This window comes from Bombina bombina, chromosome 1, assembly GCF_027579735.1.
Source record: "Bombina bombina isolate aBomBom1 chromosome 1, aBomBom1.pri, whole genome shotgun sequence".
NCBI lineage: Eukaryota > Metazoa > Chordata > Amphibia > Anura > Bombinatoridae > Bombina > Bombina bombina.
In genome coordinates this window covers 766,808,820-766,833,590 of record NC_069499.1, presented here as the reverse complement: position 1 = coordinate 766,833,590, position 24,771 = coordinate 766,808,820, and the positions used below count along the sequence as shown (strand labels likewise).

At 39.8% G+C, this 24,771-nt stretch overlaps 1 protein-coding gene across 2 annotated transcripts in view; it reads right to left on the bottom strand.

Moving 5' to 3' along the window:
• Nucleotides 1-1,045: 1,045 nt before the first annotated feature.
• The window catches only part of HDX (highly divergent homeobox), a 214,358-nt gene continuing 190,632 nt past the window's right edge, over nt 1,046-24,771 (bottom strand). For both annotated transcript variants that reach the window (XM_053699336.1, XM_053699335.1), the window contains 2 exons: nt 3,001-3,123; nt 1,046-1,364 (listed from right to left, as the gene is read on the bottom strand). In XM_053699336.1, the coding sequence (XP_053555311.1) occupies nt 1,239-1,364; nt 3,001-3,123 (249 nt within the window). In that variant the 3' untranslated portion in view covers nt 1,046-1,238. The remainder of the gene's footprint in view (nt 1,365-3,000; nt 3,124-24,771) is intronic.

The window sequence follows — 24,771 nt, the reverse complement described above, 5'->3', positions numbered from 1 at the left end:
GATCACCCAGAAATGGAGAAAAACAACTTTTTCCTCAAAAACTTTATGAAGTAAAGCCGGTCATGTGACCGCAACTGCCGAGCTCAAATTAGTGTCTGCGACACAGAGGCACCACTTCCTGGTACACTGAGCACCAGAAATATCAGTTTTTTCAAACCTGACAGTTTAAAATGTTGCATTGTTTTATTTTAAAGCAAAGGGGACATAAATAAACTGCTGAAATAGAAAATTCAGCCTTACTTTCAGTTTAAACTTGTATTGTTTTATCAAGTAAATATGTGTTAGAAAATAAAGTCTAATAAAAACATTTTACCCTTTCTTTTTAAAAGAGTTTAAATGTTAGTCTCACACATTCTACAGTGCCTGCTTCATGCCCCAGTGTAACCCATACAACAGGATTATCTATGTCCAAATAAAAAAAACAGTGTCTTTTAATTTGTTAAGTGCATGGTCTCCCCAACTGGAAGAAAAAGCACTTACCTGCTCCGATGTCCAGCATATAGACAGTAACAAGGTATGAGAAGACACAGTTCTTCCCAGAGACCTTTGAAAAAGAAAGAACAGAGTAGCCAACTCTGGGTTTCTAAACTAGGGCAGCAATTGTTAGGAAAACTCAGTAAGTACCTGTTTACAAGTTTCTAACGGCTTTAAAGCCACCACTAACCGACCGCAAAGAATGACGTGGATCATGGCTATACCCCAAAACTTGCTTGTAGATGAAATCAAAAATCTTCTTCAGACACCTAAACTTCACCTCCTCCATGCACCGAAGGCAAAGAGAATGACTGGGGGTTGTGGGTAAGGGAGTGATACTTAGCAGTTTAACTGTGGTGCTCTTTGCCTCCTCCTGCTGGTCAGGAGAGATATTCCCAACAGTAATTACTCAAACCGTGGACTCACCATATCTTAGGAAATAAATATTTATTACTCCAACAACGTTGTCATACTAATTTTAAGTCCAGTAAAACTGCAGAACTGGTACCCACAATATAACTGTAAATGCTAACAGGCAAAGATTAGGGAAATAAAAGATGAAACACATGTATGGAATATAAATAATATTTTTTCACTCTAATATGTTTTATTTATGCTGTCAAGAAGTATTTCCAAGATGCAAAATATATGTTTTTCCAATTGATGAAAATAAGTTGCATTTCTGACACAGGGATATATTGATGTCAGTTCAAATGTTTGTGTGTCACATTGGCACAGTACATGTTATTTGTGATGTGATGAGGTTATACACTGTCCAGGGTGTGTTTGTCAGAAACAGAGGACATGCTGTATGAGGTATCATCGGGTTCAGAAGATGTGTGGTTATAATCCATATCTTCTAATTCGGGAGGTTGCTCAGCAAGAAGAGCCTAGAACGAGAGAATAGTGATGTGCATTAGGAATACACTAGCATTGGATTCATTGTGAGCTTTAAATAAATCTACCCCACAGTGGCAAACAAGCAAATGCCAGTATAATACAAAGCATTTAAAAATTCATTAGAAACAGCTGTGCAAAATGAAATGAAATTAATTTGAAAGTTGTCTTTGTTTTCGTAGTAACTTTTGTTGTGCGCATAAGCCTGCACTGATATACATTCTTCTGCATGTTCTGAGTGCTGTTAGTGAAGACTTGAATGATCACATCAGCACTAACAGCAAGCAGAAAGAGTAATGCAAGTACATGGGGCTTGCCTATATATCAGATGGAATAACTTTACAAGGATGTAAACAGATCTAGTAATGTTCCTAAAATAATTTAGAACAACCTACTGTGCATTTTATTTTTCAATTTTAACATATCAAAGCAGTGTGAAATCATTTGCTAGACAAATCATACTGAACATCTTAGGGGAAAAAAAAAGTTTAAGAGCAGTAGAACACGTATTTACTAGAGATGAATATTTTAACACTACAAAGCAAGTTGCAATCTACTTTGTGGAAAAAAAATAGTAAGGTTCTTATGCCACTTTACAGATCACTAATTAGGCCTCGTCTTGAGTATTGTGTGCAGTTCTGTAGGCCATATCTCCAGAAGGTTATAAACAAACTGGAATCTGTTGAAAGGAGGGCTACCAAAATGGTACATGGTCTAAAAAATAAAACGAATGTATGAGTAATTTGCAAAATCACTTCTTCACAGAACCGGTGGTTGAGTCATGGGGGCCAATTTATCATGCCTCGTATGCTGCAGTTTCTGCGCAAGCCTTTAGGCTCGCCGGAAACAAGAGTTAAGAGGCAACGGTCTTAAGGCTGCTGCTTCTTAACTCGTCAGCCACCTCTGAGATACGATCGGGATGATTGACAGCCCCTGCTAGCGGCTGAATGTCCGTGAATGTGCAGGAGGCAGTATTGCACAAGCATTTCACGAGAAAAGCTTGTGCTATGATAAATACTATGTTAAATCAGCCCCATGGAAGAAACTTAATTTGGAGTTGGTAATGACAAACACTGCCTGGGACTTTAAGAATGCCTGGGATAAGGCTCTCCTATAACCTAAATAAGTTTACAATTTTAGGAAATTTGGGGCAGACTTGTTGGGCCTATAGTTCTTATCTGCCATCAAAATCTAATTTTCTAACATAAATCTGGAACCTTTGCAGAGCACAGCACTGACACCAGAGCAGATTAGTAAGGAACCTAATAAAAAATATAAGCCCAGGTCCTTAACTAGATGGAGCCATCTTTAAATATTACTGTGTAATCTGGAATGCTTAATGAAGAAAAATGATCATAACAAAATCCTTAATGAATCCTCAGCAAACTAAAATATCAAGGATAAAATATGAATCTAGAAGTCTTCTCAAACAGAGGTGGTACATCTGTAAATCTTGTAGAGAAACCTCACCAGAATTGATATGTATGAAACTATACCATGAACAACTTACAACAACAAAAGGACTTGAACCTTTATGATAGCTGATCAGTCTGGAACAGTTAGCAAATAGAACACTAGTTGTATAAGACTTTGCAGATTCCTCTAAAAAAATATATATGGAGACCTTACCAGCTGCTGGTCTTTATCATTTGATTTCACTGCAAGTATTAGGTTCCTTGTAAAAGCTTGAAGTTCTGCATACTTGAGCTTGTAACGTTCCAGTTCACTTTCAATAAATCTCATTTCTTCATTCTAAAAAAAAAACAAAAAACAAACAAACACTTGATTTAGGAGATAATATGTTAAATTTGAGATAATGGTGGCCATGGTACTAAAGTATAGCACAGATTAAATGTTGACATTTCTAATGAACCCATACCATAATAAATAGTCCATATATGTTATCAGTGTGCATCTGGAATTGTCTTTAAGGTTAAGGTTTAACATTTAAAAGTAAAAAATATGTTCAGATTGAAAATATGACTGTTTTGTAGTTTATTTGTACAGTGTGTATTAGTTATTGTGCTTACCTTATGTACTATCAGTATATTGTTTACATATTGTAAGGTAAACCACACTGCTGGACATAAGGTGGAGTGTTTGCTGTTAGTCCACTAATAAGTATCAATTTGCTTTTTTATGACCAGTGTATTTCCATATCAGAAGAACTCATAACATAAATCAAACTATTCTCTATATGCTAACTACTAGTTATTTCCCACTTTTCTCACAGCCAGTATAAAAGTGTTTTGCACATACTTTGTACCACAAGTATTTTCTAAGTGTAAAGTGTGATTCCGAACATTGGTTTGACCATGTGTGCAAACTCAAATTTCCTTGAGTTTGACAAGTGCATAAGTAGACAAACAAACCAATAAATGACAGCCCATTTAATTAATGGATAGACTCCTCTGCCCTCTATTAAACAGCATTTACTTTGATATAAATCTGCCTTTTTACGTGTGATATATTTTGAGTATTACTAAAAAAAAAAAATATGTATGTGCCACGTGTTAACTCTCCCTATAGTATGGTGATATCTGAAGCCACTTTTAAAAAGAAAGGAGACTGAAGAGCTAAGAACGTATTAGTGTATAGATGAATATTATTAGCACTTATTTGTAAAAAGCCTTAATCAAATTCCATAGCACTAAGTATATGAGTAGAGGTACACAATGACGCTTACTCGTGGTTAAAAAGATACACTCATAATAAATATGGATACATAACATAGACTAAACAAAACAAATTAAAGGGAAATAAAATCAAAACTTTCTTTTATGATTCAGACAGTGCATACAATTTAAAAAATAAATAAATGTCCAATTCAAATATACTTTATTTTCAAGGTAACCTATGTTGAAGAGATACCTAGGTAAATGCTGCTCCCACCTAGTCCTCTTACAAATGTATAACATTGTTAAAAAGTATTCTTGCAAAACTGTGGCCATATATACGTTCCAGACACAAGCATGCTCCTAGCCCTACCTATCTGTCTTCAATAAAGGATACCTGACTTTACACATCACAGGAAGTAAGATAAACAACATTCAAGAAGCTTTTTATTAAAGAGTGTCTTCTGGGACTGAAAAACAATGTATTTTTAGGCAGATCTTTTGCAATGCAGTAAAAAAAAATTCTAATGCATAAATAAAATGTGAACTTAATTTCCTTTTTAAATAGGTTGTAATTATCTAGCTTTACCTGGGTATATTTATTGTTAATTTGGTTAAATTGGCTATACTTTTTATAATGATATTAAATTAATTGTGTAGCTTTATGTCTATTGGGCTTATTTATTTTATACTGTAATAATTATGTGTGCATATTATATATGTTTATATTTACCATTAAGTTAATGACTCCTAAACCCATAGCAAAATTGTCAAATCCTGAAGTACTTACATTCCAGCATATCAACTGCAAGACGACTGTGTGAGCAATCGTACTTTCGTTTTCATCTAAACCTATGGATATTGTCCCATATATTATTCTCACTACCATCAATATACCGTATATGATTACTATATTGCCTGCTGAAATAGAAAGTGTGTCACCACCATCATGGAACTCCAGTTGCTTGGTAAGAATACAATATTTATTTATCTATATCCCCCCAGACCTGACTCAGAGATTCCAGTTATCAGCCAGGAATTTAAGGGAGGCACAATTTTTCTCTTTAAAGGGACATGAAACCCCCAAATTTTATTTTATTATTTAGACAGAGAATACAATTTTAAACTACTTTCTAATTTAATTCTATTATCTAATTTGTTTCATTCTCTTTGTATCATTTGTTGAAGGAGCAGCAATGCACTACTGGTTTCTAACTGAACACATGGGTGAGCCAATGACAATCAGTATATATATATATGCATCCACCAATCAGCAGCTAGAACCTAGGTTCTTTGCTGCTCCTTAGCTTGCCTAGATAATCCTTTCAGCAAAGGATAACAAGAGAAGGAAGCAAATTAAATACAAGAAGTAAATTGGAAAGTTGTTTAAAATTGTTTTCTCTATCTGAATCATGAAAGAAAAATGTTGGGTTTCTTGTCCCTTGAACCCCTTAATGACCAGCATCATACCCTGTACGTTGCTGCAGTCCTGGGCTTCTCTCTGCTGCGATCTCGCTGCGCGCGGGGGGGGGGGGGGGGGTTGCGTGCGCGTGTTACATTAAAAAATGACAATCTCTGAGAAGGAGGGGGGGGGGGTAATTTAATGTTTGGATAGAGATCTGGGAGAGGGAGGGGGTAGGGTATTGAGGGTGGCAGCTACACTTCAGAAAAATTGTGTATTTATTATAAAAAATGCCCAAATTTTGAGCAAACTGGGTACCCAAGTTGGAGGCATATAGGTAGAGAGGGGAGGGTTAGAGAGCTGTTTGGGGGGGGGGGGGGTCAGGGAGGTTAGGGGCTAAGGAGGATCCAACACTGCAGAATAAATATAAATAAAAAATAAAAATATGCCTTTATTTAGTACTGGAAGACTTTATGCCAGTACTTAAGATGGTGGGGCAATTGTGGTGGGGGAGGGAAGAGAGCTGTTTGAGAGGGGTCAGGGAGGGATCAGGGGGTGGGATGAGTCAGGTGGGAAGTTGATCTCTACACTAAAGCTAAAATTAACCCTACAAGCTAACTAAATTAACCCCATTCACTGCTGGGTATAATACAAGTGTGGTGCGCAGCGGCAATTAGCGGCCTTCTAATTACCAAAAATCAATGCCAAAGCCATATCTGTCTGCTAATTCTGAAAAAAGGGGATCCCAGAGAAGCATTTACAACCATTTGTGCCATAACTACACAAGCTGTTTGTAAATTATTTCAGTGAACAAGTTAGTGAAAAAGTTAACGATTCTTTTTAATTGATCGCATTTGGCGGTGAAATGGTTGCATTAAAAATATACCAAAATGGGCCTAGATCAATACTTTGGGTTGTCTACTAAACTACACTAAAGATAAAATTAACCCTACAAGCTACTTTATTAACCCCTTTACTGCTGGGCATAATACAAGTGTGGTGCGCAGCGGCATTTAGCGGCCTTCTAATTACCAAAAAGTAATGTCAAAGCCATAAATGTCTGCTATTTCTGAACAAAGGGGATCACAGAGAAGCATTTACAACCATTTTTGCCATTATAGCACAAGCTGTAGGTAAATGTAAACAATGGGTATTTCTAAACTTAGGACAAAATTTAGAAACTATTTAGCTTGGGTGTTTTTTTGTGGTTGTAGATGTGTAACAGATTTTGGGGATCAAAGTTAATAAAAGTGTGTTTTTTTCATTTTTTTTTATCATATTGTATAATTTCTTTATAGTAAATTATAAGAAATGATTATCTTTATCTTTAGAAAGTCCATTTAATGGCGAGAAAAACGGTATATAATTTGTGTGAGTACAGTAAATGAGTAAGAGGAAAATTACAGCTAAACCCAAACACCGCAGAAATGTAAAAATAGACCTGGTCCTTAAGGGTAAGAAATTGAAAAATAGTCTGGTCCTTAATGGGTTAAGTTCTTTTCGTGCACATTTGGGTACTTTTGTTCTTCATATTATATTGCATTTAATTATCCTACTTTTGAGTTCCTTTTGTATCTATTTCAATTGTGTTTACAATAAAAATATAAATTATGCATATCTGATAATTTAATTTCCATCGAGGCGAGGAGAGTCCACGGCTTCATTCATTACTTGTGAGAATTAAGAACCTGGCCACCAGGAGGAGGCAAAGACACCCCAGCCAAAAGGCTTAAATACCTCCCCCACCTCCCTCATCCCTGAGTTATTCTACCGAGGGAACAAGGAACAGTAGGAGAAATATCAGGGTATAAAAGGTGCCAGAAGAACAAACTAAATTTAGGTCCGCCCACCAGAGCAACGGGCGGGAGCCGTGGACTCTCATCCCCTCGATGGAAATGAAATTATCAGGTAAAACAGAATTTATGTTTACCTGATAAATTACTTTCTCCAACGGTGTGTCCGGTCCACGGCGTCATCCTTACTTGTGGGATATTCTCTTCCCCAACAGGAAATGGCAAAGAGCCCAGCAAAGCTGGTCACATGATCCCTCCTAGGCTCCGCCTACCCCAGTCATTCGACCGACGTTAAGGAGGAATATTTGCATAGGAGAAACCATATGATACCGTGGTGACTGTAGTTAAAGAAAATAAATGATCAGACCTGATTAAAAAACCAGGGCGGGCCGTGGACCGGACACACCGTTGGAGAAAGTAATTTATCAGGTAATCATAAATTCTGTTTTCTCCAACATAGGTGTGTCCGGTCCACGGCGTCATCCTTACTTGTGGGAACCAATACCAAAGCTTTAGGACACGGATGAAGGGAGGGAGCAAATCAGGTCACCTAAATGGAAGGCACCACGGCTTGCAAAACCTTTCTCCCAAAAACAGCCTCAGAAGAAGCAAAAGTATCAAACTTGTAAAATTTGGTAAAAGTGTGCAGTGAAGACCAAGTCGCTGCCCTACATATCTGATCAACAGAAGCCTCGTTCTTGAAGGCCCATGTGGAAGCCACAGCCCTAGTGGAATGAGCTGTGATTCTTTCAGGAGGCTGCCGTCCGGCAGTCTCGTGAGCCAATCTGATGATGCTTTTAATCCAAAAAGAGAGAGAGGTAGAAGTTGCTTTTTGACCTCTCCTTTTACCAGAATAAACAACAAACAAGGAAGATGTTTGTCTAAAATCCTTTGTAGCATCTAAATAGAATTTTAGAGCGCGAACAACATCCAAATTGTGCAACAAACGTTCCTTCTTCGAAACTGGTTTCGGACACAAAGAAGGCACGACTATCTCCTGGTTAATGTTTTTGTTAGAAACAACTTTTGGAAGAAAACCAGGTTTAGTACGTAAAACCACCTTATCTGCATGGAACACCAGATAAGGAGGAGAACACTGCAGAGCAGATAATTCTGAAACTCTTCTGGCAGAAGAAATTGCAACCAAAAACAAAACTTTCCAAGATAATAACTTAATATCAACGGAATGTAAGGGTTCAAACGGAACCCCCTGAAGAACTGAAAGAACTAAGTTGAGACTCCAAGGGGGAGTCAAAGGTTTGTAAACAGGCTTAATTCTAACCAGAGCCTGAACAAAGGCTTGAACATCTGGCACAGCTGCCAGCTTTTTGTGGAGTAACACAGACAAGGCAGAAATCTGTCCCTTCAAGGAACTTGCAGATAATCCTTTCTCCAATCCTTCTTGAAGAAAGGATAGAATCTTAGGAATCTTTACCTTGTCCCAAGGGAATCCTTTAGATTCACACCAACAGATATATTTTTTCCATATTTTGTGGTAAATTTTTCTAGTTACAGGCTTTCTGGCCTGAACAAGAGTATCAATAACAGAATCTGAGAACCCTCGTTTTGATAAGATCAAGCGTTCAATCTCCAAGCAGTCAGCTGGAGTGAGACCAGATTCGGATGTTCGAACGGACCTTGAACAAGAAGGTCTCGTCTCAAAGGTAGCTTCCATGGTGGAGCCGATGACATATTCACCAGATCTGCATACCAAGTCCTGCGTGGCCACGCAGGAGCTATCAAGATCACCGACGCCCTCTCCTGATGGATCCTGGCTACCAGCCTGGGGATGAGAGGAAACGGCGGGAATACATAAGCTAGTTTGAAGGTCCAAGGTGCTACTAGTGCATCTACTAGAGTCGCCTTGGGATCCCTGGATCTGGACCCGTAGCAAGGAACCTTGAAGTTCTGACGAGAGGCCATCAGATCCATGTCTGGAATGCCCCACAGTTGAGTAATTTGGGCAAAGATTTCCGGATGGAGTTCCCACTCCCCCGGATGTAATGTCTGACGACTCAGAAAATCCGCTTCCCAATTTTCCACTCCTGGGATGTGGATTGCAGACAGGTGGCAGGAGTGAGTCTCCGCCCATTGAATGATTTTGGTCACTTCTTCCATCGCCAGGGAACTCCTTGTTCCCCCCTGATGGTTGATGTACGCAACAGTCGTCATGTTGTCTGATTGAAACCGTATGAACTTGGCCCTTGCTAGCTGAGGCCAAGCCTTGAGAGCATTGAATATCGCTCTCAGTTCCAGAATATTTATCGGTAGAAGAGATTCTTCCCGAGACCAAAGACCCTGAGCTTTCAGGGATCCCCAGACCGCGCCCCAGCCCATCAGACTGGCGTCGGTCGTGACAATGACCCACTCTGGTCTGCGGAAGGTCATCCCTTGTGACAGGTTGTCCAGGGACAGCCACCAACGGAGTGAGTCTCTGGTCCTCTGATTTACTTGTATCTTCGGAGACAAGTCTGTATAGTCCCCATTCCACTGACTGAGCATGCACAGTTGTAATGGTCTTAGATGAATGCGCGCAAAAGGAACTATGTCCATTGCCGCTACCATCAAACCTATTACTTCCATGCACTGCGCTATGGAAGGAAGAGGAACGGAATGAAGTGTCCGACAAGAGTTTAGAAGTTTTGTTTTTCTGGCCTCTGTCAGAAAAATCCTCATTTCTAAGGAGTCTATTATTGTTCCCAAGAAGGGAACCCTTGTCGACGGAGATAGAGAACTCTTTTCCACGTTCACTTTCCATCCGTGAGATCTGAGAAAGGCCAGGACTATGTCCGTGTGAGCCTTTGCTTGAGGAAGGGACGACGCTTGAATCAGAATGTCGTCCAAGTAAGGTACTACTGCAATGCCCCTTGGTCTTAGCACCGCTAGAAGGGACCCTAGTACCTTTGTGAAAATCCTTGGAGCAGTGGCTAATCCGAAAGGAAGCGCCACGAACTGGTAATGCTTGTCCAGGAATGCGAACCTTAGGAACCGATGATGTTCCTTGTGGATAGGAATATGTAGATACGCATCCTTTAAATCCACCGTGGTCATGAATTGACCTTCCTGGATGGAAGGAAGAATTGTTCGAATGGTTTCCATCTTGAACGATGGAACCTTGAGAAACTTGTTTAAGATCTTGAGATCTAAGACTGGTCTGAACGTTCCCTCTTTTTTGGGAACTATGAACAGATTGGAGTAGAACCCCATCCCTCGTTCTCCTAATGGAACAGGATGAATCACTCCCATTTTTAACAGGTCTTCTACACAATGTAAGAATGCCTGTCTTTTTATGTGGTCTGAAGACAATTGAGACCTGTGGAACCTCCCCCTTGGGGGAAGCCCCTTGAATTCCAGAAGATAACATTGGGAGACTATTTCTAGTGCCCAAGGATCCAGAACATCTCTTGCCCAAGCCTGAGCGAAGAGAGAGAGTCTGCCCCCCACCAGATCCGGTCCCGGATCGGGGGCCAACATTTCATGCTGTCTTGGTAGCAGTGGCAGGTTTCTTGGCCTGCTTTCCCTTGTTCCAGCCTTGCATTGGTCTCCAGGCTGGCTTGGCTTGAGAAGTATTACCCTCTTGCTTAGAGGACGTAGCACTTGGGGCTGGTCCGTTTCTACGAAAGGGACGAAAATTAGGTTTATTTTTGGCCTTGAAAGACCTATCCTGAGGAAGGGCGTGGCCCTTACCCCCAGTGATATCAGAGATAATCTCTTTCAAGTCAGGGCCAAACAGCGTTTTCCCCTTGAAAGGAATGTTAAGGAGTTTGTTCTTGGAAGACGCATCAGCTGACCAAGATTTCAACCAAAGCGCTCTGCGCGCCACAATAGCAAACCCAGAATTCTTTGCCGCTAACCTAGCCAATTGCAAAGTGGCATCTAGGGTGAAAGAATTAGCCAATTTGAGAGCACGGATTCTGTCCATAATCTCCTCATAAGGAGGAGAATCACTATCGATCGCCTTTACTAGCTCATCGAACCAGAAACACGCGGCTGTAGTGACAGGGACAATGCATGAAATTGGTTGTAGAAGGTAACCCTGCTGAACAAACATCTTTTTAAGCAAACCTTCTAATTTTTTATCCATAGGATCTTTGAAAGCACAACTATCTTCTATGGGTATAGTGGTGCGTTTGTTTAAAGTAGAAACCGCTCCCTCGACCTTGGGGACTGTCTGCCATAAGTCCTTTCTGGGGTCGACCATAGGAAACAATTTTTTAAATATGGGGGGAGGGACGAAAGGTATACCGGGCCTTTCCCATTCTTTATTTACAATGTCCGCCACCCGCTTGGGTATAGGAAAAGCTTCTGGGAGCCCCGGGACCTCTAGGAACTTGTCCATTTTACATAGTTTCTCAGGGATGATCAAATTCTCACAATCATCCAGAGTGGATAATACCTCCTTAAGCAGAGCGCGGAGATGTTCCAACTTAAATTTAAATGTAATCACATCGGGTTCAGCTTGTTGAGAAATTTTCCCTGAATCTGAAATTTCTCCCTCAGACAAAACCTCCCTGGCCCCCTCAGACTGGTGTAGGGGCATTTCAGAACCATTATCATCAGCGTCCTCATGCTCTTCAGTATCTAAAACAGAGCAGTCGCGCTTACGCTGATAAGTGGGCATTTTGGCTAAAATGTTTTTGATAGAATTATCCATTACAGCCGTTAATTGTTGCATAGTAAGGAGTATTGGCGCGCTAGATGTACTAGGGGCCTCCTGAGTGGGCAAGACTCGTGTAGACGAAGGAGGGAATGATGCAGTACCATGCTTACTCCCCTCACTTGAGGAATCATCTTGGGCATCATTTTCAGTGTCACATAAATCACATTTATTTAAATGAGAAGGAACCCTGGCTTCCCCACATTCAGAACACAGTCTATCTGGTAGTTCAGACATGTTAAACAGGCATAAACTTGATAACAAAGTACAAAAAACGTTTTAAAATAAAACCGTTACTGTCACTTTAAATTTTAAACTGAACACACTTTATTATTGCGCAATACCGGCGCGAAAATGAGGCTCTGTCTATGATTAGGGAAAGCCCCTAAAGAATAAGGTGTCTAAAACAGTGCCTGCCGATATTATTTTACCAAAATACCCAGATTAAATGATTCCTCAAGGCTAAATATGTGTAATATATGAATCGATTTAGCCCAGAAAATGTCTACAGTCTTAATAAGCCCTTGTGAAGCCCTTATTTACTGTCTGAATAAAAATGGCTTACCGGATCCCATTGGGAAAATGACAGCTTCCAGCATTACATCGTCTTGTTAGAATGTGTCATACCTCAAGCAGCAAAAGACTGCTCACTGTTCCCCCAACTGAAGTTAATTCCTCTCAACAGTCCTGTGTGGAACAGCCATGGATTTTAGTAACGGTTGCTAAAATCATTTTCCTCTTACAAACAGAAATCTTCATCTCTTTTCTGTTTCAGAGTAAATAGTACATACCAGCACTATTTTAAAATAACAAACTCTTGATTGAATAATAAAAACTACAGTTAAACACTAAAAAACTCTAAGCCATCTCCGTGGAGATGTTGCCTGTACAACGGCAAAGAGAATGACTGGGGTAGGCGGAGCCTAGGAGGGATCATGTGACCAGCTTTGCTGGGCTCTTTGCCATTTCCTGTTGGGGAAGAGAATATCCCACAAGTAAGGATGACGCCGTGGACCGGACACACCTATGTTGGAGAAACATAATTTATATTTTCCATCTAAAGGGGAGGAGAGTCCACGGCTTCATTCATTACTTGTGGGAACAAATACCCAAGCTCTAGAGGACACTGAATGAAAACAGGAGGGCAGAGGCAAACCCTAATCTGAGGGCACCACAGCCTGTAACACCTTTCTCCCAAAAACTGCTTCTGCTGAAGCAAAAACGTCAAACTTGTAAAATTTTTGTAAAGGTATGTAAGGAGGACCAGGTAGCCGCCTTACAAATCTGCTCCATAGAGGCCTTATTCTTGAAGGCCCAAGAAGAAGCCACAGCTCTAGTTGAATGAGCCGTGATCCCCTGAGGAGGTTTATGTCCCGCTGTCTTATAGGCCAAGCGAATCATGCTCCTCAGCCAAAAGGACAAAGAAGTTGAAGAGGCTTTCTGCCCCTTGTGCTTCCCTGAATGCACCACAAAAAGAGATGTAGTCTGTCTGAAATCCTTCATAGCCTGAAGATAGAACTTCAAACGAACCCCATCCAAATTATGAAGTAACCTCTCCCTAGGAGAAGAGGGGTTAGGACACAAAGAAGGAACAACTATTTCCTATTAATGTTACGGTTTTCTGTTAATTCTGTAACACTATCCAGGATATGTATCAAGCTTGTGAACAAATGACTACTCACATGGGTTGGAGCTTATACCTAAGCTCAAGGAAATGCGCACACCCACTTTATACTGGTGGGTAAACAGTAATCTCACGGAAATGTAGTTTAAAATAATTTATTTAAACGTAATAAAAGCGTCACAAATGCTTATAATACACCATTTGCAGAGGTTAATAGAGTAGCAAATTACTATTGTTGCTCACAAAAGCAAACTCCCATTAAGGATGCAAGTGGATACGGATAGCAGAAGCTTACATAGCGAAACGATCGTCGGAACCAATAGTTTTCCAGCGCGTCTCTACACTTGCTCATACACCAGAAGGAGGAGCAACTCTGACTTGCGATCAGGTTGTACGGTCTAGCAGTTAAGATTCTGCTATCCGTATCCACTTGCATCCTTAATGGGAGTTTGCTTTTGTGAGCAACAATAGTAATTTGCTACTCTATTAACCTCTGCAAATGGTGTATTATAAGCATTTGTGACGCTTTTATTACATTTTAATAAATTATTTTAAACTACATTTCCGTGAGAGTACTGTTTACCCACCAGTATAAAGTGGGTGTGCGCATTTCCTTGAGCTTAGGTATAAGCTCCAACCCATGTGAGTAGTCATTTGTTCACAAGCTTGATACATATGCTGGATAGTGTTACAGAATTACACTATGTTGCAATTTTTCTTTTTCTTTCTCTGAGAACGGTTAAAAGATACTAAGAAGCAGAAGATTCCCAGCAAGAACACGCATATCCTTATAAGAACTTTTATTTTTAAGTTTTCATTTTTTATGATCTTGCGGTATCACATTTATTTCACATTTTTTCCTTGGTTTGTGATAATTGTTATTTTTATTTTACATTACGTCTCCTGTACCGCCAGTCAAGCAAGGAAGTAGATTAGGCAACACCTGGTCAGAAGGAATGCCTCGCAGGACCGCCCCTGCACTAGGGAGAAAGCGTGCCAAAACTGTCATGCAAATACTCCTGGAAGGAAACTAAAGTTCACTCATTGCCAGAGCCTCAGCTCACACATATCGCAGCAATGACACAATAAACAATATTATGTATAAACCCCCCTGTTCAATAATCCCCTTACTAAGGGTGTTAACCCTTGATTCTATAAGATAAGAGGCATCACACTGTGACCATGTCTTCTGCGTTCTCATTAAGTGTATACAAATGAAATGATCTTACCAGAATCTACGCTGTGGAACAGGAACACGGCCTCCCAAGTGTGACAGTATAGTAGCATCGCTCCTGACATGGACTTGAGTGTAGGAAGCAGGCAGCGAAACTCGTCAACGCTGATTGCTTATGGAGCTGTTAAAATGAGTCAGGATGGTTTCAAAGAAAGACTCTCCCTGCATCTCCGGACTCTAACTTTAACCCAAGCTATCACTGAGAGGCTGACAGGACTACTTAAAACTTCAGTCCCATTCAGAAGAGTACTACCCCATAAGAGACTACTCCGAATCTTCTGACACTTCTCTGCCAACCTCCTGTGACGAAAGGCAAAGAATGACTGGGGGATGAGGGAGGTGGGGGAGGTATTTAAGCCTTTGGCTGGGGTATCTTTGCCTCCTCCTGGTGGCCAGGTTCTTAATTCCCACAAGTAATGAATGAAGCCGTGGTCTCTCCTCCCCTTTAGATGGAAAGATACTTTTAGTTAAGTCTTACAGTATTTGGGTGTTGGTATACTATTTTTACATACTCTTTTTGCACTACACTTGTTTACTGTCTATTACACTATTGCCACTGTACACCTCCTTTGCATAGAAAACATTCACTATTCCCATGTGAGCGCAGACCCCATCATATTTGATATCCATATATTTAAAAAAAAACTTAGATGTTACTTATAAAGGCAAGTCATTCACTCTGCATATAGTATATAAAGTAGCCTTGTGAACTGTCAAAACGATATGATATGAAGATGTTATGTGTTTACACTAAAGGGGGATAAACTGTAGTTAACACCTTTTAATAATTTATGATATGACATTTAAGGCTGATTAAAACACAGATCAGTAAAAAAGCATTATGGAAACTTACTGACTGAGAAATAAAAAAAATAAAGACATTTCTTGCATCTAAGGAAATGTCAGACTCCTGCAATAGATAAAAAAAAAAAAGAAACAATTCTAATGGGGTTTTTTAACATCACTTTTGCGTGGATTCAGTTTTACACACATTTTAACCGCCGGCAGAATTAAGTTACATTTCTTTACCACAAACAAGAAGCTCCTTGATGCCATACATTTTGTATAACAGCCTCACAAAGACAGACAAAAGGGAATGGACTAGCACAGGCAGCTTATTCAAAATAAAAGGCAATAACCATAATAACAGGAACTAGTGCCATCATTATAAAAAAATAAAACCTAATAAGAGAACACTTGGTGACTCATTGAGAGCAGAAGCTGGCATTTCACGAACAGCCCACAGCATGAGCACGCCTGCTGCAGGCAGGATGGTCACCACCAATGAATGACGTGGCAGAGAGAATCATTCCCTTGATGACTGGTTACCATGGCAGCCCTCTAATTTGCTTTAGAAAAGAAGCAAGACCGATTCTCTCCCTTTAAACCATAGGTTGTGAAACGGCCAAACAGTGAATTCCAGACATGTCCATATATCTGCTGGTGGGTAGTAAACATGCTTCCAACGATGAGCTGTAGAAATTGCAGTATCTAAACACAACTGCTATCTAAATGCTAAGTACAGGGAAATCCCTATAACTTTTGTTGTCTCTCTACGGTCCGAATACTTCAGCTTTCTGCATACATTCAGGGTGAGACCTTCCTGAAGATAGTTAGAAATAAAGCACTGAATGGGTTAAAAGCTCAGGTGGAGCAAAGGGAGCAGTTATATAATAAGTTCATGTTTGTACAGCTACACGGTTCTCCAAAGCTACACTGGTGTTTAATTTCCTACTGAAAGGTTAAAAATAAAACAAATATTTTATTTTCTTCATTAAAAGGCAAATCTGTGTGTGGGGGGTTAAGACTGCACTGATTGTTTCTCTAAAACATCATAAGGCAATGCTGCCTCTGGAATTATTACTGCCAACAACAAAAAACCAAGCCTCTGTGCATTATTTCTGAATCAGCTACAGAAAGGAGTTTATCGCTTCACTTATTTTAGACTTCCATGAAAAAACTAGAAAAAAAATGTTTTACCTTAAAGGGGCAGTAAACACCTTGTAATTATGAGATGTGTCAGCAGTCTGGCAATACATTTACATACAGGGAGAGTATAAACATTTTGTTAACCCTTTCGTGCCTGGGTTAACGTGACTACAACGGAACAACTGTTGCAATGTAAACAAATTGAAATCTCACGATCGTGCACGTGATTACGAGATTTCAATGATAGGATTGTGTCAGGGGGCGTCCCTATGATGCTAGGCACGCCCTCCAGACCGCAATCCTATCAGGGAAGCGCCAGTGTCTTCAGAAAAGTCAAGCGGCAAGGACGTTGTATTCCATCCTTTGGCGCTAAAGCCCAGCAAAATTCGGACGGAATACAATGCCCCAACGGCGTTAAAAGGTTAATGCATTAACATTTTGCTTGCTGTTGTTTTTTCAATAGCCAAACTCCTCCCACCACTTGACTTATTTGAAGGAGCCAAGACAGACTTCTTACTGGAGTAGACACCTTACCAGAGGAGACACAGCTAGACAGGACAAAAGGGTCACCCCAATAGGTAACTGTATAGAAAATTGTATAGCTCTGCATATATCTCCACAGACAACTGAACTACATCTGTTTACCAGTGGAGCAGATGATTCTGGGTAATGATATGTAAATCAGCTCCAACATGCCTTAATTTTTTTGTTTTAAATATCCATTTTAATAATAGATGTCCCTTATAGCAATGTGGTGTTGCTCTAGGTAGCTTTGGGCAAAATGGAAAGCATATCTATGTTTCAGCAATATAAGACCTTGTCAGCACTTTACAGATATCTGCTTGTTGCATAATGAAGCTGTTATTCGGCAGGCATCCAAACCTCTATATAAGTTATGGTGAGTGAAAAAGGTGATTAAAGCTTATCTACACATTTCTCCAAATAAATACTTAATTACCAGTGTTTTCCAATGTAGCAGAGGATTCTGGGTAAGGGTATACAAATTAGCTCTACAATGCCTCAACTGTTTTGCTTCAAATATCCATTTTACTCATGGATCTCCCAAAGGGCAAAATCAATAATGAAAATATACAATTTTTGTACTTATTTTTTTTTTACAATGCATAATTATACATTTTATATGTGTTTAATGACCCTTTAAAATAATCCTAAAAATACATTTTATGGTATTTGCAGGGAAAGCTATTCAGCTCTATAGCAGTGGCACAGGAGCAGGTGACTAAAGATTTTAACAGAGCAGGTTGTACTAATCCCATTGACTATACTGCCCACTTGGTACCTGAATAATGGATAGTTATAGATAAAATATTTATATTTATAATGCATTTTCAGCTCTCATATTAATATGAACAATATTTTCTCATCACCTACTGACATACTGTGCTGGATCACTGATTTCAGTTTACTATCACTTTAACTGCAGATTTATCCAATTTTTACTTAAAAAAATGTTAATATTTTTTTATTAGTACATATATCATTAGTTCATATTTCCAACATTTTGTTTTTTATTTTATTTTTTTATATAAGTCTATGTTTTAGAAAACAATTTAGAACAAAATAAAATGTAAGAAGTTCTACTGATGAAAATAAATTTGGATTTTTCAAGTTTTAGATACCATCAATGTAATTTATATCTATACTATTTATATACTAAACATTTTAAGCATTTATTGTTGGTTAAGAAAATACTTGTGCACTAGATATATTAGAACAGAAGTGCTACTCAAAATATATTTAATTTTCTAAGAAAGATGTAGTTGCATTTATATATATATATATATATATATATATATATATATATATATATATATATATATATATATATATAAATTTTACCTTGCAATATCCCTACTTCAAGACTTTCCCAGTCATCCCAAAGAACAGAGCTTTTTTTCTTCTTATATTTAGTAGAAGGAGGTAAAAACAAAGACAAGGCTATCACCCTTCACATTTCATTTGTTTGCTGTGCACCTGCACTACATGTTGTCTTGGAGCTTGTCAGGGTACCAGGAACCACACAGAGACGTGAAATGCTAAATTAATCACACCTTTATTAAAAACATTTTTATAACAAATCCAAAAGCCAAATGACAAACCAGGAGTCAAAGCCAGAGCGGGTAGTCAGACAAGCTGGGTCAGGAACCAAAGCGAGTAGTCAGACAAGCCAGAGTCAGGAACACGAAGATCAGCAATTTCAGGAACAAGAAAGGGATCAGGAACCAGAAGGAAAGTGAAACAAGCCAGGTATACACGGAAACAGGAACTCACAGAGAAGTCAGAGACAACATCATCATTCTGGGATTGCAACCTGTCTCTCACTGATGATATTCTCCAGTTTGGCCATAAGAGGGAGCCTGGGTGTAGTGAGCAGCGTTACATACTCTGTTTCAGGCAAGTAGAAAAACACAGGTGAGTTTGAAATTGCAGCCATAAAAAAAAGCTGCAAATAACAAGCGAAGTCAGGGTAAAACCCTGACAATACCATCCCCTCGACCCCTCTTCGCAGGAGAACAAAAGGCTTATTGGGGTAACGGGCATGGAAGGTACGGAGGAGGGCAGGAGCGTGAACATCAGAGAAGAGAACCCAAGAACACTCCTCCAGACAGTAACCCTTCCAGTGAACCAAATACTGTACACGACCTCTGGACATACGAGAGTCTGCCTGGAACTTTTGGCGTTGCATCGACCGACTAAAGCAATCCTGAACCTGCACCCAAGTGGAACGGAGTTGCTAAAGTAGCTCCTCCAAAGCCGGAATACCCTTGTGACAAGAATGTATCGGGCAACATGGATGGCTGAAACCCATAGTTCGCCATGAACGGAGACATCTGGGAGGAAGCATTGATAGCAGTATTACGAGGTAACAAGTCAGACCAGTTATTGTGGTGATCGGAAACATAGCAACGGAGAGCTTGGTTAGACAGTTCTGCAGTCCCATTGAGGGTCATAGGCTGAGAAGAAGAATAGATTGATCCCCATCTGAGCACAAAAGGACCATCAAAACCTGGAGACAAACTGGCTACCCCGGTCTGAGACTAGCTCCTTGGGAAACCCATGTAAACGAAAGAAAAATTGAAGCAAGCTCCTGAGCGGTAGGCAGCTTCTTTAAGGGAATGCAATGTGACATTTTGAAAAAACCATCAGAATAACAGTATTGCCATTGGAAACAGGAAGGTCGACAATAAAGTCCATGGATAGATGTGTCCAAGGATGCTCACCATTGACTATAGGGTGAAAAAGACCCACCGGAAGGTGTCGAGAAGTCGTATTCTGTGCACAGACTGAGCAGGACACAACATATGTTGCAACATCAGAACGAAGACTTGCCCATCAGAATTGTCGAGAGACAGACCACATCATTTGGTTCTCTCCTGTGTGACCTGCGGCTTTAGGGTAGTGATAAGTGTGCAATATTTTTTTGTGCAAAGATTCTCAGGTACAAAGCACTTGGCACTAGGTTTCACAGGAAGCGCATTGGTTTGTGTGGCCAGGATCTCCTCCCCCAAGGGAGAAGTCAAATTAGTACGTATGGTGGTCAAAATATGGTCAGGCAGTATAACAAGAGTAGGAACAGACTCCTTTTTGGACAGAGGCAAAAATTGATGAGAGGGCATCAGTCATAACATGCTTACTACCAGGCAGGTAGGTAGGAAACCACATAATAGGACGTTGATACAAGAGGGCACCTACTCCTGTCTCAGACGCATCAACCTCTAGAATGAAAGGCAGAGAAGGGTTAAGATGAGCCACAAATGGGGTTGCAGCAATGGAAGTTTTAAAACTCTCAAAGGCCTTAATTGCAGTAGGAAACCAATGGAGTGGATCATTCTCCTTACGGGTCATATCCGTGATAGGTTTGACCAAGGAAGAAAAGTTTTTAATAAACTTCCTATAGTAATTGACAAAGCCCAAAAACTTTGAATGGACCGAAGACCAACTGGGCAAGGCCACTGAAGAACTGCAGATAACTTATCAGGATCAATGGAGAACCCTTGGGTGAAAGAGTTTTAGAAAAAAAGAGAGCTAAAATAGCTAATACCCAATTGAGATCTGGAGTACAGATTTTTTGCTACTGATACGGCATACGAAAACATCCGGACACAGGGTGGATTTGAAACCTGCAAGCCGCAAAAACCTTAAAGAAGGTAAAGATTTCTACCTTAAGCACAGATCCCTCAAACGGATGCAACTTACAGAAGGACAACATCGGGGCTAAGGGATTTGAAACCCGTAAACCTGCAACATTACATCTAGGATTCCAGGACGTTTCTCCACTACTACCGACCTACCGAAGGGGTAAAAAGGTCAGATAGGTATAGCATACTAAATTTTTGCTGTTAACACAGGCTCCCTATAGCTGTATCTCAATTGGCAGAACTTATGACAACAGCTATCGCCTCTGATATATTTCATTTTTTTGCTCTTCATATAAAATTTCTATATGAACTATTTATGACTTTTTATTTGGGAAAGGACACTTACTCTATGATTGCTGTTGATCTTTTGGCCCTTAAGCCCAAATTCGATTTTATATTGTAACTGTATTTGTTATTAGCGCATATACGGCTAGATTACGAGTTCTGCGTTAGCTTTAAAAAGCAGCGTTAAGGGGTCCTAACGCTGGTATTACAAGTCAAGCAGGAAAGGGTCTACCGCTCACTTTTCTTCCGCGACTTTTCCATACCGCAAATCCCCTTACGTCAATTGCGTATCCTATCTTTTTAATGGGATTTTCCTAACGCTGGTATTACAAGTCTTGGAAGAAGTGAGCGGTACAGCCTCTACCTCCAAGACTCCTACCGCATTTAAAAGTCAGTAGTTAAGAGTTTTATGGGCTAACGCCGGAACATAAACCTCTTAACTACAGTGCTAAAAAGTACACTAACATCCATAAACTACCTATTAACCCATAAACCAAGGCCCCCCCACATCGCAAACACTATAATAAAATTATTTAACCCCTAATCTGAAGACCGGACATCGCCGCCACCTACATTATACCTATGAACCCCTAATCTGCTGCCCCTAACATCGCCGACACCTACATTATATTTATTAACCCCTAATCTGCCGCCCCCAACGTCTCTGCCCCCTAACTACAATTATTAACCCCTAATCTGCCGACCGGACATCGCCGCAACTTTAATAAATTTATTAACTCCTAAACCTAAGTCTAACCCTAACACCCCCTAACTTAAATATATTTTTAATAAATCTAAATAAAATTACTATAATTAAATAAATTATTCCTATTTAAAACTAAATACTTACCTGTAAAATAAACCCTAATATAGCTACAATATAACTAATAGTTACATTGTAGCTATTTTAGGATTTATATTTATTTTACAGGCAACTTTGTATTTATTTTAACTAGGTACAATACAGTGGAGGCTCCTCCATAGGGGCAGGTGGGGCAATGCCCCACTAATAATTATGCCCCACTAATTATTTTGAGGGTGGGACATAAAATAATAAAAAGCTATTACAAGCTGAGACAGGGACTGTGAGGTTACTATTTATTTCTCAGGATGCTATTTTTTTCAGGAGGGGGGTGGTTGATTTAAAATAATAATAATAATAAAAAAGCTTATAATTTTTTTTTAATGGAATATTAACAATTAAGGGCGTTTTTAATATTTGCCCTGTCTGGGAGCACTTCACACATGCCTAGTCTACCCCAAGAAGTGATTTCTTACGGCACCTATTTAGTTTCTATATGACCGTTAAGGCACAGACATCCTAAAAAAAAAAAGAATCCTGACATCTAATTGGCTGAGCCTGACAACAGGGGGGTGGGATTTACATGCTGTGAAACACAGTGCCGCTGTGGATCTGCTCATTTAGAACCTGCCACTCACGCACTAAGATAACACCTGCTCTGCTGTGCCTGCCACCCTTCTAAGACACCGCATGCCCCCCAGTTATCCAGACTGTGTCACTGGCAGAAGAGAAGCCTATTACTGTGGCCCGGCACCCTTTTATTTCCATTCCCAGCATCCGACGAACCGATAATTCTTCATCTGAGCTCCCACCTCCTCACAGAGATCTTGTGCACTGTTCAGACCTTGCTGAGGCCTGCCAGGGAAAGTGCCATGGAAAAAGAACATGGCAAGAAGCACAGGAAAACTTCTCTGGTAACCCGCACTTTCCCTGTCAGGCATCAGCAAGATCTGAGCAGCGCATAAGATCTGTGAATAGGAAGGAGCTCAGGTGAATGCAAGATCCATCCAGATGCTGGGAATGGAAATAAAAGGGCTTCAAGTTCTGACTCCCAGCAGTGCGGCTGCCAGCCCCATGGCCTGGATAACACAGCTTTGTAACAGGTTTGACTTTTCAAATTTCTTTTGACTCCCAGTTGCGTAGCTGCCAGTGGCACAGCACAGCCTGGACAATTCAGCATGAGCATGTAAGTTAACATACAGCCATTGTCAATTGCGACCGAGGACAGCTGGACTGAGGTACGTGGTCATAGTGTGTTGTGAGGCGCAATGTGACTGTGTAGGGCTAGGCTAGAGGGTGACTGAGAGCAGCGGCCATTAAATTATTGCTATTTGACTGACACGCACGCGCACCTGTTATTAGGCTTTACAAAGGAGAACAGGGATCTGCACATTTGCACAAGCTTTTCAAGGCAACCCACAGTAGCACTGCTGTATACGAGAAAGAGAAAACTTGAGAAATAGATCTCACTGCTGCATGCGTTACTTAAAGATCAAGATGAGTCTGTTAAGAGATGAGTGAAACTTTCTGTCCCCTGTTTTTGCCGGCTGAGGGTAACGCTCGCATCTTTAAGTAACGCTTGGAGCAGTGAGATGGATATCTCAAGCTTTCTTTCCCATATACAGCAATGCTGGCTGCTGCTGGTTGCCTTGAATAGCTTGTGCAGATCCGTGCAGATCTCTGTTCTCCTTTGTAAAGCTTACTTAACAGGTGCGTGTCAGTCAAATAGCAACAATCTAATGGCCGCTGCTCTCAGCGTTTAAAAACATTACCCATGTTTCAAAACATCTTTTTTTCCCCCAAGGTTGTTTTATTTATTTTTTATATATATATATATATATATATATATATATATATATATATATATATATATTTATTCTATTAGCCAATCGGAATTCGAGGGACGCCATCTTGGATGACGTCATTTAAAGGAACCTTCATTCGTCGTTAGTCGTCGGAAAGAAGAGGATGCTCCGCGTTGGATGTCTTGAAGATGGACCCGCTCCGCGCTGGATGGATGAAGATAGAAGATGCCGCTTGGATGAAGACTTCTGCTGGATGGAGGACCTCTTATGCCCCAATCGGATGAAGACTTGTGCCGGTCCGGATGTCCTCTTCTGCCCCAATGGTGCCCGGATGGCTGAAGACGGCTCAAGGTAGGGTGATCTTCAATGGGTAGTGTTAGTTTTTTTTAAGGGGGGATCGGGTGGGTTTTAGAGTAGGGGTGTGTGGGTGGTGGGTTGTAATGTTGGGGGGGGGGTATTGTATTTGTTTTTTTTACAGATAAAATAGCTGATTACTTTGGGGCAATGCCCCGCAAAAAGCCCTTTTAAGGGCTGGTAAAAGAGCTGATTACTTTGTAATTTAGTTTAGGATAGGGAATTTTATTATTTTGGGGGGCTTTTTTATTTTATTACGGGGCTTAGATTAGGTGTAATTAGATTAAACTTCTTGTAATATTTTTTTATTTTTTGTCATTTAGTGTTTGTTTTTTTGTAATATAGTTTAGTTTATTTAATTGTATTTTATTTTAGATAATTGTAGTTAATTTATTGAATTAATTTATTGATAGTGTAGTGTTGGGTGTATTTGTAACTTAGGTTAGGATTTATTTTACAGGTAATTTTGTAATTATATTAACTAGGTAGCTATTAAATAGTTATTAACTATTTAATAGCTATTATACCTAGTTAAAATAAATACAAAGTTGCCTGTAAAATAAATATAAATCCTAAAATAGCTACAATGTAACTATTAGTTATATTGTAGCTATATTAGGGTTTATTTTACAGGTAAGTATTTAGTTTTAAATAGGAATAATTTATTTCATTATAGTAATTTTATTTAGATTTATTAAAAATAGATTTAATTTAGGGGGGTGTTAGGGTTACATTTATTA